At 42.7% G+C, this 18,467-nt stretch overlaps 1 protein-coding gene across 5 annotated transcripts in view; it reads left to right on the top strand.

The window, feature by feature from the left end:
- Positions 1-18,467, top strand: part of kalrna (kalirin RhoGEF kinase a) — a 182,539-nt gene that overhangs the window by 86,986 nt on the left and 77,086 nt on the right. For all 5 annotated transcript variants that reach the window (XM_019353081.2, XM_019353079.2, XM_019353082.2 and 2 more), the window contains exons 9-18: positions 2,168-2,290; positions 2,447-2,638; positions 4,361-4,492; positions 6,873-6,971; positions 7,050-7,181; positions 10,567-10,689; positions 14,968-15,159; positions 15,290-15,459; positions 16,578-16,752; positions 17,853-18,105. In XM_019353081.2, coding sequence (XP_019208626.1) covers positions 2,168-2,290; positions 2,447-2,638; positions 4,361-4,492; positions 6,873-6,971; positions 7,050-7,181; positions 10,567-10,689; positions 14,968-15,159; positions 15,290-15,459; positions 16,578-16,752; positions 17,853-18,105 — 1,591 coding nt within the window. The remainder of the gene's footprint in view (positions 1-2,167; positions 2,291-2,446; positions 2,639-4,360; positions 4,493-6,872; positions 6,972-7,049; positions 7,182-10,566; positions 10,690-14,967; positions 15,160-15,289; positions 15,460-16,577; positions 16,753-17,852; positions 18,106-18,467) is intronic.

Here is an 18,467-nt window from a genome sequence, read left to right as displayed (position 1 = left end):
CATATCGAGGCTATCTTCTTCTTCTTTGGGTTTCACCTAACCTGACGTTGAGAGATAAGGCTAAGCTTTCACACTGAGGTAGTTATCAACTGGATAATATGTTGTTCATCTGCTGTTTCGGCCTGGCAAACCTTCAGTTGCCTTCAAGTTTCCTCAAATAATTTCAGGACACACTTCATCGCTTGCTTGCATTTCATACCGAGTTATGCCGGACTTTAAAAACTCTTAAGAATCACCTTGTTAGTGTAAAAATGCTTTTATATGATTATCAATCTGCCTGCTAGTAACAAAATGCCTAAAACTACAATCTAAAACTGATGCTACATTGTCTGTTTTATGCTCATTCCTCGAGTTTGTGCATGAATGCTTCATAGTTTGTGTTAAGTTGCTTAAAAATCAAATGTTCAGGTAGAAGGACTGGACTGGAGTGAAAAAGCACCACTTTAAAAAATGACAGGTCTAGCTCCTTGGAAGCAGAAATCTGAATACGGTTCAAGACTTGCACAGTACTGTTTGTCTCTTACTCGGGAAAGACAATGACTAAAAACCCTCTTACTGTCTGCACACCGAGGTCCAGTCACCTCATCTTCTAGGTCACGCTGTTTGCTAAAGAACTGATTGGTCAATACTCTCTTATGTAGTTCCAGAGGTGTGCCGTATACAGTAAGTTACCATGGTGATGTAAAAAGTAAATCACCATTAAAAACCTGAAATCCGCTGATTGTACCTGATAGAGTGGGCTTCTCGTCCTGGCAACAAAGGAAATGATGTGTGTGTAAACATCAAAGGCAGTGTAGCTCGACACCTATGAATAAATTGTCCCTTTGTGAATGTGATGCTCAGGGAAACCTGTTGTTGATGGAGCCGCCGCTCTGTTTACTGACTCACACGTCATAATGAGACGCTGGAATCTAAAAATAGTTTCAGGCACTTCAACAAAAATAACCTGAAATTACAGAAGATTTACTTCATTCAGCACAGCTGCAAACAGCTGCTCTTTACATCTGTACAGTAACTGTGTTGGGAAACTCCACTGTGGTCTGGGTGAATTAGCCTGTGGCATTTCTCTAAACACAGGAATAAGTCACAGTTATTCCAGTGGAAAATCAGCCAACATCACTTTACTTTCTCCAAGTGAGTTAGTTGGAGTTGTGAATGAATGTTAGAATTCCCGTCATTCCATTCATTAACATACCAGCCTGTTTACAACAGCTATTCCTGTTTCAGTCCAAAATGCTATATATGGACATTTCCCATTCTGTGATTGGTGCATCTTGTATTAGGACCAGGCTGAAGCTATTGTTCAAAGGCAAACGTGATTATTATAACTTACTTTAGTTGTTATTCTGCTCGGGTGATGGGGATACAAAGACTGGCCTCACTGTTGTACAGGTGAGTGTAAAAAGGCCTGGGGCAGAGGGCTCACAGGCAGGTCCAGGTCCAAAATACAGTAATTACTACGAAAACTGCAGTTATTGTGTTCATGGAAGTACAGATGCAGTTTATAATATCTTACAGTGTAACACAGCCGGGTCGCTGAACTGTCAGCTTGTACCTCTGCCTCCTGATAACAGAGCTGTGTTTGATGATGTCCTAAGTGTTGTTGATGGGAGCATAAAAGCTCCCCTCTCATACACAGACACACACTGGCAACTTGCTCTGCTGTTCCATACAGAAATCCACATGCAGATAAATATTTACTGTAAAGCAAACAGAGAGAAAAAAGAGAAGGTTTTTGTCCACATCAGTGTTGTCACAGCGAGGCACTGTGGGGGTGTGTGGACCCATTTACACCGGGAATCACTCAGCTCTCGCGGTCGGGCCAGGAAAACATTCAGACCTGACGAGGCGTTTGTTTTGTGGAAAGCGCTGCAAGAAAAATGGCTGTGTCTTGGTTGCCATGGTTACCGTGCAGCACAATAACCAACCCGTATCTGCGTGAAAAGATGAATTCTTCATCATTCTTCAGGAAAGGCTAACTTTTTATTAACTTTCCACACTGTAGATACTCAGCTGTCAGACAGATGAACGCATGTCTGCACTGACAAAAGTCTTTGTGACTTTGAATTTCAAGGGATTCGCTGCATTACTGATAATGTTTTGTGTTATCACGAGTTTACATGTCGTGTGAATCATTGCACTGATCTGCTGTGTGGTCTGTCTGCAGATGTTTGACTGGATCAGCCACAATAAGGAATTGTTCCTGCAGAGCCACACGGAGATTGGCCGAGGTTACCAGCATGCTGTGGAGCTGCAGACTCAACACAATCACTTTGCCATGAACTCCATGGTACACGATGCCTTCGTAGTTCTTTGCAAACCTCATTTATCATTTATAGATTGTGTTGTAAAAATGACTGGCAGCATTAGGTCAACTGATTTAATTTCTGTGTAAACTGCTGACAGTTGGAGCAACAGTCTTTTGATGGAGGCTCTTTCTTCCCAGAATGCCTACGTAAACATCAACAGAATCATGTCAGTGGCGAGTCGTCTGGCAGAGGCCGGCCACTACGCCTCCACTCAGATTAAACAGATCTCAGGACAGCTGGATCAGGACTGGAAAAGCTTTGCTGCTGCACTTGACGAACGCTCCACCATCCTGGCCATGTCATCTGTCTTTCACCAGAAGGCTGAGCAGGTGAGATCCCAGGAAAACCTTCCCAGATGTTTCTGAGCAGATACTGCACTTACCCAGCCTTCACGGGGGGATGTTGGCCACCCTTTCTAACCGATGTAAGGACTTCTCTGTCACAGAGGACAAGCTGTACCACTCACTGGTGACTGATCGGGTAACCGTCTAATCTAAAAGTCTCTCTGCAGTAGACACATGTCTAGAATGTAACATGCAAATGGGACATTTATGCTGTCTGATTATATTTAATAGATCAAACTGCTCTACTGCTGATTCTTGGAAGGTTGACATGGCAACAGATGGAACCTGTTTGATTCCTGCTGGGCCCTTGACATTAGCTACAAGAGAACATTTGAGAAAGCACGAGATGAAAGACGGGGAGAGAAGTGGGGACAGAAGGGGATTGGATGACACTGACTCCAACAGAAAAGCAGATATGTGTTGACTCAGGAAGTCAAATGGAAAGAAAACTGGCAAAGCTACAGAAAGGATGCAGTTAGAGTACAGTGTAAAAATGAGGGAGAAGGAGATAAAGTGGGTCTTCCTTTTAAGCCATGTTGACCGTTGTAAAGAGGCTGTTGAGAATGTATGTAAACAAAAAACTATGATGAAATAATGAGATAATAAAAAAGGATTCACAGTTCAATTCAGTTCAGCTTTATTTATACAGTGCCAAATCACAACAACTATCGCCTCGCTGGCATTGGTTAACTGTATGACTGGAATTTGCCGTGGAATATCAGAACTGGCACCCCGTGCTTTTCACAGATCAGAGCAGGTTCAGCCTTAGCACTGTGACATATGTGAAAGGGTCTGGCATTAGATATTGGTCAGAGCCACTGTCAGGCTCTACGCTGGTGCCGTGTGTCAGGGTATGGAGGATGAACTAATTGATACTCCTGCCTAATCTAAACCATCTGGGACATTAAGTTTTGGTCCATACAACAATCCCAGGAGCTTTGGTATTCCCCTGGTCCAGATCTGGGAGGAGATGTCCAGGACGCCATGAGTACCATTTTAAACTGCATGGACTTGGCTGCTGCATCATTTTTTCACTTTGATTTTTGGCGTTTCTTTGAATTCAGGCCTCTGTAGGTTGATAATTTACATTTGCATCATTCAGATCATTTCAGCACTTTCTGTAGAATTTCCATCTGTTTATATATGTACATTTAAAGATATCCATGAATTCTCCTTTGAAAGATCTTGTAATATATAGCATGTTATAATTTTTGGAAATTTGCCATCTCTGACCCTGTCTTTAGACGGTGACCTGGTTAAGAGGGAAAATGGCAGATTTTATGAGATTTACCAAATGTGTAGAACAGTATTAGCCTAGCTATAGCTCATGTAAGCAGGCACTGAGATTGGCAGATCTGACAGGACTCTGGCTGACCTTGACCTGCCTGAGGTGATGTTAGGCTCAATTTTTGTCCGAACTGCAGGACTTTATCTCAAAACTACCACCTTAAAAATGAAAAAAAAACTGTTCTACTTTCATCAAGAGTTTGAAGCATTACCGTAATGATGCAGAGAAGGGTAGATTCGACGTTCCCACACAGACAGGATATTGATCATGGTTATATGGAACAGACCAAAGCTGACCAAGGCCCAGAATATCTGATACTGTCAAGGTGTGAAACCAGAGAAACATCATTTTGTTGAATGAATCTTCTCATGAATGGACACGTTGTATGAATCCATCTGTGTGTCTGTTTCATTCATAAGTTTCTGTCTGAGGTGGAGACCTGGTGTAAAGTCTGCAGCGAGGGCGGGTTACCATCTGAGATGCAGGAGTTGGAGATTGCCATTCACCGTCACCAGAGCCTTTATGAGCAAGTGACCCAGGCTTACACTGAGGTAAACCGCCCAACCTACTCACTGAAATGAATGTTAGCGGCAGCTGAAGCTGACAAACATCACACAAAAACAAAATCCGACTGGATTCTGCAGTATAACACCGGGCTGTGTGACTGCAGCGTCTGTGATCTGTGAAGAGCTGATCACTTTGGTAATGTGGTCACTCCACAACCTGTTTGTCCGGAAAACATTTAGGATTTAAAACATCTTTAATGTCCAGAAACTTTGCTGTAAAGCTAAATGATGTCATGTGTAAAAAACATTGAAATGTCTGGGCTCCAGAGCCTCTTGTGGATGCTGCCAGTACTGCGGACTGAGACTGGCTGTGATGACAGCGAGCCATCAGTCAGTTGTTGCACTAACCCTTCAAGCTGTTGTGTAAAGACACTTCACTAAATTTATTCTGTGCTCGCAGCAGCATTCTGGAGTTTTATCTTTAGACGGGATGTCATGGTGTTAGCTACGTTTCTGGTTATCTGTGTAGAGAGAAGTCCACACACACACACACAGCTCTGGGCAGCGACTCAGACCAGGGTGGTTGGGCTTGGCAGCATTGTTTGCTACAAAAAAGGCTGGTAAAGGTTTTTATCTTGTGCTCTTGACTTGATGCTTTTGTTTAAGGACTAACATAATATATCTGACAGAGTTGCTTTTGGGTTTCCAGAAATTAAACGATGCACAATTAAAACTGAAGGCAGCACCTGCTGCAGCTCCTCTTCAGTGTAAATGAGTGAAGGTGAATATTTGTGGGTCTTAAAAGGAGAGATAATCCCATGATTGCTTTAAAGGAGGCAGAGGTTTTATTCTTAATGGTATCTGTCATGCCTGCAGAGAGTTTGTTGAGCAGTGGATTCAGATCCTTTGGATACTGGTTTTCAATAATCTGTACAACCACGTCACAAATATTTTCTTTTTGCATACTTCTGCAAATGTGACTTGTGCCATACTAATTCATTTATAGAAGCCTTTCTCTTGGGTGGGCTGTACAGCTGCATCAGATATATTTTGCGACACATAATCTCCTTGTCTTTTTTTGACATTTTAGTTGTTGCTAATGAGCATGTTGGATTTGTGTTGCAGTGGTCCTCTATGGCTTTGAGTAGTCTCGAGTCTCACAGTCATGCAGTCTGATGATGGATTGCAGCTGCTGTGACAGTTTAGCTGCTACATATTCAGATCTGTTGCACACTAGAACACCACTCTAACCAGAACCCACAGCAGAGAACAAACTGGTTTGTGTGCCACACTCAACGGGAACAAGGACTGCTGTCACTGCAGTTCAACACACTGGTATTGGAGTTCTTAAGGTGAGGAAAGTACAGACGTCTGACTGTTGACCCAAAGGTTATTATCACAACTTATATGTTTATTTCTTTAAGGAAAATGTGTGTTTCTGGTTTCACGCACATACATGTGCATATGTAGATGCACTGGAGTGACATCCCATCCCATAAGGCTTTAATGGCCCACCCTTTGCAGCTATAGCAGCTTCCACTCTTCTGAGAGTGATTGTTTTCTGCAATGTTTAGCAGAGCGTTAATGGAAACTTTTGACCATTTTTCTCAGAAGCGCATTTGTGAGGTCAGACATGTTGGACGAGAAGGTCTGGTCCCCGACTATTTCATCCCGAAGGTCTTCTGTCGGGTTGAGGTCAGGACTCTTTGCTAGCCAGTCGAGTTCTTCCACATCTAACTTGCTCCATGCTCAAGTCAGAAGTACCATTATCCTGACAGCTTCCAAACCCAGATTCATCCATCGGATTGCCAGACAGAGAAGCATGATTTGACACTCCAAAGAGCACGTCTCCACTGCTCTAGAGTCCAGTGCCGGTGTGCTTTACCCAACTGCATCAGATGGTTTGCGTTACGTTTGGTGATGTAAAGCCTTAGAGTTGCTTAGCTATGGAAACCTGTTCCATTAAACTCTCTACAAACTGCTCTGGAACTAATCTGAAGTGCAACAGGAAGTTTGGAGGTCATTAGCATTTGATGCCGAAAGTTGGTGACCTCTGTGCACACTGTGCAAAGCATGGTGGACAAAGAAGCATTGTCATCAGGGAAACTCTGTTAAAGTGTCACAAATAAGACAGTTCGCAGAGGATAATCCTGTGATTTGTGGTCAGAGATTCAATTCAGTCTTACTTACATAGTGACAAATCACAACAGCAGTCACCTCCAGGCTTGTTAAATGGGGCGTGTTGTATAAAGCTCTTTGAGCGCTCAGGTAGAATAGTTTGTAGGTGGCAGAGTAGTTTTTTTGTATTATTGTAATGACCACAACCATACTTTAAAGTCCAAGAAATTTGAACATATTAAGACTTTTATAGTTGGAGCAGTGGTGACTGCTGCTCATGTGATTCATGTGATTTATGTGTTTGCAGGTGAGTCAGGATGGTAAAGCCCTGCTGGATGTCCTCCAGAGGCCTCTCAGTCCAGGCAACTCTGAATCTCTTACAGCCACTGCAAATTACTCCAAAGCGGTCAGTGTCCCTGTATTATCAATAAGAAACATACCTATATTATCTACTGATTAAGCTAACATTTGTGTTTCTGTGTAGGTTCACTGTATCTTGGACGTGGTTCATGAGGTTCTTCACCATCAGCGGCGTCTGGAGAACATTTGGCAACATCGAAAGGTCCGATTGCACCAGAGACTACAGCTCTGTGTATTCCAGCAAGATGTCCAACAGGTAATCACACAGCTGTAACTGTCGGGCGGTGTGGGCAGGGAACTCAGCGTGCCCATGCAAAGCCCACAGCAGTTTTGGGGGCCCCCACATGGCTTCCTGTGGGCACGCTTGCAGTCCGCATCTAGAGTGTGGGCATGCTGCGTATACATACACTGCAGGCCTACAATGGGCCCCACTGGAGACTCTACTTTGTGTGGACAGTCCACAGTCAGCCCATTCTATGGGCTCCCAGTCTGGGACTGGGGCTCCTGGGGCTCCAGTTTGACACATTGACACACATGCATCACTGACAGCAATGACCGATGTCTGTGTGACGAACTTTGCAGACACGTCCAACACGTTCATCTGTCTCCGCTGTCTTCTGTTTCTGCCTCAGACGTGTGTGTTGGGAACATTCCCGTGACAAAGGGCCTGCTCTGGTGTAAGCCCAGCGTCAGATAGTAAGGCACCAAGAATGAGATACAACCAAGCACCACGTCAGTTACATTCATCTCTGAATTCTGCCTGAGGAGGTTTTTGTTGTTATGTTTTAAATAAAATCTCTAACATGAAACGATGAAGACAACTTTTAGTGTCTCTTCATCAAACTTCAGCAATAATGTGCTGAGCTTTAACACATGCAGCTCCAATTCAGACTGTGCCACCTATAGGTACAGTAAGGAACAGCAGGTACATGTTTAAACATTACTGTGCAAAAGTCTCAGCCTACCCCACATTTCTTTATATTTTGACTTTAATGTAAGTGGATCAATAGTTTTCCTTTAAAATCGGTAGTGGACTAAAGACAGAGTTCGTTTTTAGTAATCCACTCAACACTGACCTATGACCTATGAGTCATGCAAGCATAAAAAGGTCCCAAACTCAAGGAATAAACCATCAAGTCAAAGCAACACAGTGAAGACTTTCAGTCATGGCCTTTATTGAAGCAGTCAGTGTTCTTTATTTCCAGTTATGTGTGCCTATGTGTCACTAAATCACTGTTACTATTTCCTATTTTTATTAAATAAAGAAAGTGAGGGGTGGCATTCTTGCACATTACTCCGTGTTTCAGTTGTGTGTATTTTACCAAGTCTGAGTGTAGAGCTATGGTGTAAGGAAGAGTCGCACCAAACAGGAGAAAAAGTGCGAGCTCCGTACAGCTTTCCAAACCATTTTAAGACAAATCATTGAAACTGTTATTCAGTGAGACTGAAAGGAGAAATCATTTAGCTTCTGAGTTTCTACAAATTAACCTCACACATGAAAACAAGCTGGCGTGTGTCTATAAACACGTAGGTGATTGGGACGGTGATTCGCCTGGGCTGTAATCACTAATGCATTTACCAGCTCAGCTCTGACAACATGCAGGTCCTGATGGTGCCAGCGTTTGCTAAAAGCTGTCCAGGTCAGTCAGTGTGATGATGTGTGGTGAAGCAAGACTTTTGCACAGTACTCTACCAGGAGGTTTTTATTAAAGACTCCAATATTGTTGAATTTTCCTGCAAGTCCCAGCTGTACACGTTTTGAACGAGTCCAGTTTTTCTTTGGGGAAATATAAAAACACTCTTTAACTTTTCTAGAGGACAGACATTGAATTCATTTACATAGGCCTGATGTATCTGCAGCTCTAATGCATTTAGTGTATGTACAAACAGGCCTTGGCAGAGAGAATTAGAGCTGCAAACTTACAGATGAATGCTCTAAGTTTTGGCGCCATGCAAATATTTATATGACCCAGGGGAGACTGTGGGAGAGTGTTTAAGAGAAGTAAGAAGACAAAGAGACAGAGACTGAAGAAGAGATCATATCAGTGGGTTATAAATTCACTTAAAGCAGAGCTTTGCAAGTTGTACTTGTCATGCATCACTTTCTATGAGCCCCCAGAGAGAGAGGCACAGGCACAGGCACAGGCACAGAGAAGTGAGAGAGCGACCTTATACCAATTGTGCATAAATCACTAAAAAAGGCTGTTCCATGAGTGCTAATGCTACAGGATATACATGACCCCAGAGATGAAGAGTGAGAGATGCAGACGTGAAGGCTGTGTGTACGATGTGAGCACAAAGACAGTCCAGCTGCAGCTTCAGTTTGTGTGCATTGCGACCCTACACTGACCTCTCTGTGGCTCCAGCTGGACCTGCTACACTGACATCATGAGTGCACGCTGTTGCTTCAAGGCCTTGAAACACATAATTTGCTAATGTGCGACAGGCTGGATGTTAATCCTTAGGATCCAGAGATTGTTGATTTCTCAGCTGAAGCCTGAGCTGCTGGTCTTACTGGATAGAAGTGGGGTTGCCTGGGTTCATATTTTATTGCAGCAGACATGCGTAACATGCAGAAATGAAGCTGTGTCACAATATTTCAATATGAACATTTACTGGAAAGAATGGGCCTCTGTTAATACACATGTTACAGTGCACCTCATTTCCAGCTCTGCTGTTTCTTATTGGACTATTTTATCATTGGAGATCTGAATGTCTTCAAGTTATTGTCACTGTATTTACACAGTTGTCAACAAACTGTGAAGCATCATGGAGCATGTACAAGTTATATATACATATATTTGTCCTGCAGGAGACTCAAAGGAAAAAAATGGTAATGAGTGAGCGATGCAACCTTTGGTTTCATGTCCAAACTCTGATTACATCATGTTTGTGCCTTAAAAAAAGAGGCTTTGATTTGTTTGATGTTACATGGCACACAGCAGTGTGCAGTAGTGGAAACATTGCTGGCTGATAGATGGGAAGACATTCTGATGTTACCAGATACATGTATGAAGTGAACAAGTAACCAGTCAGCTGCAGGGAACTATACACTAGGATTATGTTTCTCAGTAAACCAAACTGTGAATTGCAGGCTGAGTCCATACATGGGCAGGTCACCCACCACCCCCTTATGGATTGGAGGGACCACCACTATGCCACTTAATAGCCAATATTATATTTTAAGAAATCACAATTTCTTTCAGCAAATTATTTTAGTCTGAGTTTTAGTGGCTCTCAAACTTTTACAGGGCCAAAAAGATGTTTTTTCATTGTTTCTTCACAGACTTAGATGAACTGGAACCAGTACTGGGGTTACTATCCAGGGCAGAAAAGGCTACAAAAGCCACAGAGCTAACAGCTCATAATATACTCGTATATGAAAAACATAGCATACTGCAAAGGAGGCTGGAGACATCCTGTTCTTCTCAGCTGCAGTGACCTACATTTCCCACCCAGATCATGAAGGTTTCATTGATTTCATTCTTTATTCATGAGCTCTGAGACCATTTTGTGCTGCGTATTTCTACACATGTCGGCAGAATAAGAGTTGGAAGTAGCAACGAGAGGTTTAGCAGGTGACCTCAAATCTTTGCCGTGTCTTCGGGGATGATCTAAAGAAGGTGTTTTCTCCCGTCCAGGTGATGGACTGGATAGAAAACCATGGCGAGGCTTTCCTCAGCAAACACACGGGCGTTGGGAAATCCCTCCACAGAGCCCGAGCCCTGCAGAAGAGACACGACGACTTTGAAGATGTAGCTCAGGTAAGTTATTCGATTTGATTCGACGCTGAAGGCCGGCGCCTCGATATTCAATCTGCTGCGCCTCTCCCCTTTTCTGGTGTTTTGTTATGTTGTGCTGCAGTTTAGCTGAAAAAGAGCCGGTCCAATTCGTCCAGGTCTTATTAGCAGTATAAATAAAAAAAGGTCAGCTTTGCCTAGAAAAAGCAAAAAAATCAGCCCATGGATTGTTTTTAATGACATGTTTATCTGCTCACTGTGCAAACATCTGTTAGTTATCTGCCCTGATTAATTCCAAATTTTCAAAACCACCGTGCCTGCTGGTGGAAGCATTAGGAAATGCCTTTACACGACCATATATGGTCACAAGGCTTTTCTGAAAGATCTGCAGAAGATGTTATCCACATCCATTCCTCAATTTCACCGCTGCAGTTTGTCATGTGTTAAATAAACAGCTCGAAGTGTTCAGTAGGAGTTTAAAACTGGTGTTGGTACTGAACACAGTCAGTCAGTGGAGCCTTATCTCGTGTACATTTGAAACTTCATATGAACAGCTCATTTGGCAGCCTAACTTTGTCTTTTATTGTGTGTTTATTTTTGCAGTCCTAACTTCGGCACTTTGGTCGGCTGTGGTTGGTTTTAATGTGATATAAAAATAAATGTTGACTTGACTTTATATGTAGCTGAAGTTGTGAAGACTGGATCGCATATTGGTCAGATTTGGGCCACTCCTCTGCCGGTGCACGGCGCCGTGTGCTGTAAAGATGCACTGGCACAAGTCCAAGGTCTGATTTTTTTAGGCTTCAGACAATAAAAATCCTTGTACAACATTATTGTTGTTGTAATGTTACCAAATATTTAAATGCCATCCAATGGATCACTATTCTTTTCATTTTGCTCGTCTCCTCTGTCATTTTTTTCTCTTCAAATGGAAAAAAGCTTTTCACGTTCTCCTCTGCAAAAACAATATATTATCTTTTATGAAAAGTTTGCACTTTTTAACTTGAGTCATGTCAAAGCTGTATGTAAGTAACAGTAAGCATCGGTCTAACTGGAATCTATTACATTGGTTAATACAGTAAGGGGATAATCCCATAAAGAAGCGAGTGGTAATCCTATAAAGAGTAGTTGTATAATCTGTTATTTACACTCTGGATTAGGATTATCCTTCAGGTCACCAGTGTTTGCATGTCGCTCTGTTCCTTCCCTCGTTTTTTCACTCTCCTTTTTGCAACATGAATACATTTAGCACATGTTAGATGAATATCTAAGTATATTAGCACAAACAGAAAGACGTGGCACATGTCTGAAAGTCTTACATTTTTGCTTTGTGAATGTTGCTTTTCTTGTATACTGTGAAAGTTGTCATTTTGAATAAGTAGTATGTTTATAATTTGATATGCCGTGTCATTGCTCTCCTCATCTACATCTGAATATGAGCATTTGAGCCTCCCAAACATCAAACAGAATGACTTAAATACGATTTTACTCCCACTGAAGTCTTCATCTTCCGACTTCTCCTCCCTGCTTTAAGCCTTCATTTCTTCAGAGAGGGTTGGCTCAGTCACCTACTTCACTACAAAGACATGTTGGCTGATTAGGACGTCCTGATATGAAATATGATAACACTGAAAACTCTGTTAACAATGCAAATATGTGTGTACAATGTTTGATATGTGGATTGTGTCTGTTTCACTTGGTTGTTGATAAGCAGTTACAGGCTTATTATTGGTGATTGGTAGGGTTGTTGCAGGACAAGATAACATTGTAGCCTTTTGCATGGACTCTACATTAGTGTGGGAGTATTTATTTCATGTATTTATTGTGTCAGACCATCAGTCGACCTTCTCTGTGGGGGTTGGAGCCCATCCACACTATAGGGTGAGACATGGGTCCACCCTGTCCAGTCATACAGCTAACACAGAGAAGCAGTCACACACATATGAACAGCTACAGAATCGCAAAGTGGAACCTAAATGCATATTTAACCTCCTAAGACCTGAGTGCATTTTTGATTTCTCTGTGCCATTTGGGCTGATGGGGACCTGATGAATGGAAAAACAAAGAATAACCTGATTTTTTGTTTTTCCCTGATTTTTGTTTCTGAGAAAAATGAGATCCACATATGAGGACATTCGTTTTAAATTTCGATAGAACAGTGGCAGTATAAGGTCCTTGTAAGTGGATATCAGGCCCTTGTAGAGCAAAGTTTTGTCTGTGTGTGAGACACTACACATTAGTGGCAAAACACCAGGACCAGAAAAATTCAAAGAAAAAAGGTTACGCCCTCTTCTATAAATGTATAAGGAATCTTATGAGAAGGTGATTACATAGTGGTTTTATTCAAAGTTTCTTATATAATATAATATAAGAAGGTTACTACACATAAAGTCAGAAAAATCTGGTACTAAAGATACTTGGATATCATTGGATGCTAAACAGGCCTTCGATAGAACTGAATGGTTCCACTGAATGTGTTTCCCAGATGGGGTTTGGGTTTGGGTTTCTCAAGAGGATCTGAATTTTGTACACAGAGCTGATTGGCAAGCATAACAAGTGGAATGACTTCTAAACCAATAACAGCGATCTACCCAACAAGGGTGCCCTCCTCCACCAATCCTGTTTGCCCTCGGCCTGGAGCAGTGAGAGTACACCGATCTTTACTGGGATCCAATGAATGACACGTACATCTTATATATCTCTATGCTATGTTCTCCTCTTCTTATCAAATTTGGCAGTAAGTATCTTCAACCTCATAAAACAAAGTGGATTTGGACAGTTTTCAAAATAAATTATACAAAATCATCAGTGGTTAGCACTGTTGCCTCACAGCAAGAAGGTCCTGAGTTCAATTCCACCATCAGGTCTTTCTGTGTGGAGTTTGCATGTTCTCCCCTCCTGTGTGGGTTCTCTCTGGGTACTCGGGCTTCCTCCCACAGTACAAAGACATGCAGTTGAGACACTTTATTTAAACCAAACATCAATCCTTCACATCTGAACCACAACTCTAACACCTTGAAGACCAAGTGATAAAGAAACACACATTTCAGTGTTTATAATGTAACTGTGGCCTTTGACCAAGAGTCTGTCAGGAACAGATTACAGGCATGAAAAACTGATATAGAAACGGCATGTTTAAACGCTCAGAAACAATCAGTTCACACAAGACTGAGACGATTACAGGAGTTAATGACAATGAGACCTTACACCTGAAAAACTGAATGAGCAGTCTCCTGATATCCCAGATGTTTGTTTGAAGTATTCCGGGTACTTTGTTTCAGTGTGGATGGGGCTGTCCGGCGCTCCAGAAATACTGAAAGATGCTAGTGCAGACATTGTTGGGTCTTTGGTTCCAGCTCCTGTGAACCTCGAGTTTAGTTCTTCTGATATATTTGAGTTTTGTGGTTTTCCTTCATTATGATTCATCTGTTGCCTCCGTGTCATGCCCACGTGTCTCAGGTCGGCATCTCTGTGTTTCCTGTTTTATTTTGACAGTCTTTGTTTTGCTTCCCTCCATCTCTTCACTCTTAATTTGTCCCAACTGTATCCCCATGTGTTTCCACTCCCCGATCACCTCCTGTCTGTGTATATTGTGCGAGTTTTCCCCTGACCTTTGTTGATGTGTCTGCGCTCCTGCTGAGATTCCTCATGTCAACATTTCCAAGGTTTTCCTAGTGATCCGGGTTTTCTGTTTATTTATAAGTTCTTCCCAGTTTAGGTGTTTCCCAGTTTGTAAATGTGCCTTAATAAACGGCACGCCCTCAGTTCCTCTCAGTCTGTCTCCTGTGGTCTGCATTTGGGTCCACAAAAAATAAAACACATGATCCGCCTCCCGGTATCGTGACAGTTGGAGTGCAGGTGATGCAAACACTGTCTGCTGGGCATCAACCCAGAGAGCCCTGCCTCGTCAATATGAATTGATTTTGGACTTTTACAGGCTGGAAGAATCATTGCATTTGGAGAAAAAAGGAAGTCGCCATCAAAAACTATGTGGGCGAAGGAAATGTGGTCACATGTTATATTGGACAAACTGACCTGTACTGTCAGAGGAAAGGCACAAGAGTTTGAAAATGTATGGAGACTGTGATTGGACAACAGTGCATAATTCAGTTGTTGGTCTGTATCTGAATGTGTTTGCTCAGAGCGACTGTTTCAAATGTTGGAAATGTCAATAAAAACATTGAAATGTAAAAAATGGAAAACTGCACCAAAAAGCGATTGCTCTCAGCTTTTCGGTATCGTGCACTGCCAGCCGTGGTTCATTACACCAAACAGAGGAAATGTTTCTCTCTACCTTTGCAGAACACTTACACTAACGCAGACAAGCTGCTGGAGGCAGCCGAGCAGCTTGCACAGACAGGAGAGTGTGACCCGGAGGAAATCTACAAGGCAGCTAGACACCTGGAAGTGCGAATCCAGGACTTTGTCCGCCGGGTGGAACACAGGAAGCTGCTGCTTGACATGTCTGTCTCCTTCCACACACACACTAAGGAGGTGGGGACACTTTTACTATTTATTCCATGTAGCTACAGAGACAGACGATAGATGTGTGTTGAAGGATCAGCCTGAAGTTATTCATTTTCTTTGCATTGATGATCATTTCTGTCTGCATGTCTGCATCCAGCTGTGGTCGTGGATGGAGGAGCTGCAGAAGCAGCTGCTGGACGATGTGTGCTGCGATTCTGTGGATTCAGTTCAGACTCTGATCCAGCAGTTCCAGCAGCAGCAAACAGCCACACTGGAGGCAACGCTCAATGTGATTAAAGAGGGAGAGGAATTAATACAGCAGCTGAGGTAACAGTCAGACTCTTCTTATTATGGCTGTATTAGGGAGAAAGAGAGAAGCTGACACCAACTAACAACTGAAGTAGTGAAATGAGTATTTCTAAAGTTAATACAGCATCTCAGATTGTAGCATCAATACTTCAAATGTCATAAAAAGTACATAAACACAGACACAAAAATACTACAAAAAATGTTCAATCAAAATGAAATAACAGAAACCCAGTGATAGCAGCAGAAACAGGAGGGGTGGAGCAGTGAGTTCAGGGGTGGTGTCAGGACCCACACAGCTGATCTCCATCCATCCTGTTGGGGTAGGACACTGGGACAGGACGACAGACAGCGTCCAGCTGGAAAGCTGCAAAAGTGAACTGGTTGGAAGAAACGAGGAAATGAAAAAAACGATCGACCCTTTTTAGAATAAAGTCAAAAATCTATTTTGAGAAAAAAGCTGAAATGATATTTGGAGAAAAAGTCCAGAGTTTACAGTAGCTGTTTTACAAAAGTCCTCTTTATTGCACGAGGGTGGAACTACTGGTGCCTTTGCATCTGTCCAGTATTATTCATTTTCCCTTCTTCATACTGATCACCACACTGTGTTTGTGTTCTAATGAAACATAATTTCCTTCCTTACTCAAACCAATCGTGAAGCATGATTTCAGTAACTCCGAGGGAACAGCAGCCGTGGCAGTTTGTCTTGAAACAACAAAATCATTATACATACTGAGCCTATTTTATTTTTACTTGTGTTTTTCTCTGTTCTGGCACTGGATATAAAATAACAGGACACCACCACAAAGTAATATACTCATAGTGCATCGTGCACAAGCATGAATGCTGGCAGTGGCATCAGAAGCTTGCTTCGGTTACCCAGTAGGGTCTGCAAAGAGCTGCAGAAGCCTGGCAACGCTTTCACAAAGATAACAGACATGGCCGTGTGTGTGTGCGTGTGTGTGCTCTTCGTCTACACACAGAGTGGAGCAGGCAGCAGTCATGCTACTCTAAACACAGAGGAGAAAAAAACTAAATCTGAGAACGACCTCTGTACTCGTGTTGTCAGGAGCACACGCATCCTCGAGTTTGGAGACGAGTTGGAACATTTTGAATCATTTCCTCCTGTGTTTTTGCAGAGATGCAGCCATGTCCACCAATAAGACGCCACACTGCAGTTCCATTGCGCACATACAGGGTGTGCTGCAGCAGCTGGATGAAGCCCAGGGCCAGATGGAGGAGCTGTTCCATGAACGCAAAATCAAGCTGGACATCTTTCTGCAGCTTCGCATCTTTGAGCAGTACACTATAGAGGTCAGGCAAGAGGAATGTTTGCTCAGTACGTACAGTTACCCTTAGACACACAACACTAGACATCATGGAAACGTGTCAGTGTTAATGCTAATTGATGTGCTTTCTTTCAGCGAGCAGAATAGAAAAAATATTTGGGCTAATTTTGAGGTTTTGTCAGCACAAAGTCTGTCAGGACTAGGGTGACCAACCGTCCTCTTTTCCCCGGATTTTCGAGATGGATGAAAATGTCCGGGTTTTCCTATAGGCCTACAGAGGACCCATATGTTCAACGTCATCTCTGAATTGCTGTGTTGCAAGTGGTTGTTCCGCCCTTACAGACGGGACAGAGCGCGGGGCGGCGCGCTGAAAAGATGCCAAAAGATGCCAAAGCAAGTGCATCTTTTCAGACAAACTGCAAAAGAAATTTCCCTCGTACCATCCCGGTCGGAATAAATGGGAGGCGTAGTGAAAAAAAAAAAGACAGAAAAAAGAAAACATTTCCAGACTTTAACACAGCTAAAAAGTTCAGCAGTGCCCGCACCAAGACTGAAGCTATTGCCAATGGTGTGATAGTGTCACATTCAGTGGAAGTCCCTCTTGAAGCTCTTAATGAAATCCAGTACTGTGGCATTTCCCAGACTTAAGTAACCATGGAACAGAGAAAATATTCCCAATCATACTTTGACTGGAAGAATGGTGGCGTGCAAACAAAATTAATTTAAATCAGTTAAATGAGACAGCAGAAACCATTGCACAATACCTCACTGGTAATTTTTCTTACACAGATGAGGCCTTATTTCTGTAGCATTATTTAATTCCAGAGGTTTTTAAGTTACATTTTTTTGCCCTTGTTGACTTGTAAAAGCCTATATGACATTTTTTTATTTCCCCATTCATTAACCGCACAGAGAAGGCATCGTTTAAATATGTTAACATTTTCTTTAAACAAACAGTATTTTTAAAGTTCTTCATGACTGGGCCCAGTGTCCTCTTTTTTGGAAATCAAAATATGGTCACCCTAGTCAGGACCAAGTGCTCGAATCAGCTACCAGGTCTGGCTCTCAGTGTGTTCTGTTGTTCATCTGAATCTTAATGATTGCTCGCTTTTCCCGTTCTGGCAGGTCACGGCAGAACTAGACGCTTGGAACGAGGATCTGTCTCGTCAGCTGAGTGACACCAGCCGCTCGGGTGCGAGCAGCAGCAGCAGCAGTGGGGGAGGCGGTGCCTCGTCCGCTGGCTCAGAGGATATCGGTCTGGCAGAACAGCGGCTGAAGCGGCATGCAGAGAGGAAAGCAGCCATGAACAACATGACCTATGAAGTGATGCAGCAGGGTCAAGATCTGCACCAGTACATCATGGAGGTCCAGGCTTCAGGTAAAGGACTCACACATGATTCCTCTGTGAGAGCGCAGGAGTGAACCACGAGGTGTAAACTTAAATCTCACAGCGACAGAGCCTTTCTGTGGCAGGTCCCAGGCTCTGGAACACTCTGTCTCAAACACTGCTGCATTTTAAACCTTTACTTTTTTATTCACTGGCTTTTAGCACACAATGAGCCAAGCACTTTTCTTCTAACAGCCTTAGTCATTGTTGTTTTAATCGTATTAATCTTTCTCTTTTATATTTGGATTCCATCATTGTTGTGCATTTGACTTCTTTTAGTTGGGAAAGCACTTTGTGCAGCATAACTAAACTTGACCTTGACTCTAACAGAGTCCTGCTCTGGTCCCAGGTGG

Source organism: Oreochromis niloticus, linkage group LG16, assembly GCF_001858045.2.
Source record: "Oreochromis niloticus isolate F11D_XX linkage group LG16, O_niloticus_UMD_NMBU, whole genome shotgun sequence".
In the NCBI taxonomy this organism is placed as follows: Eukaryota; Metazoa; Chordata; class Actinopteri; order Cichliformes; family Cichlidae; genus Oreochromis; species Oreochromis niloticus.
Note: the sequence above shows the minus strand (reverse complement) of the source record. Positions and strands in the feature narration are given on the sequence as shown.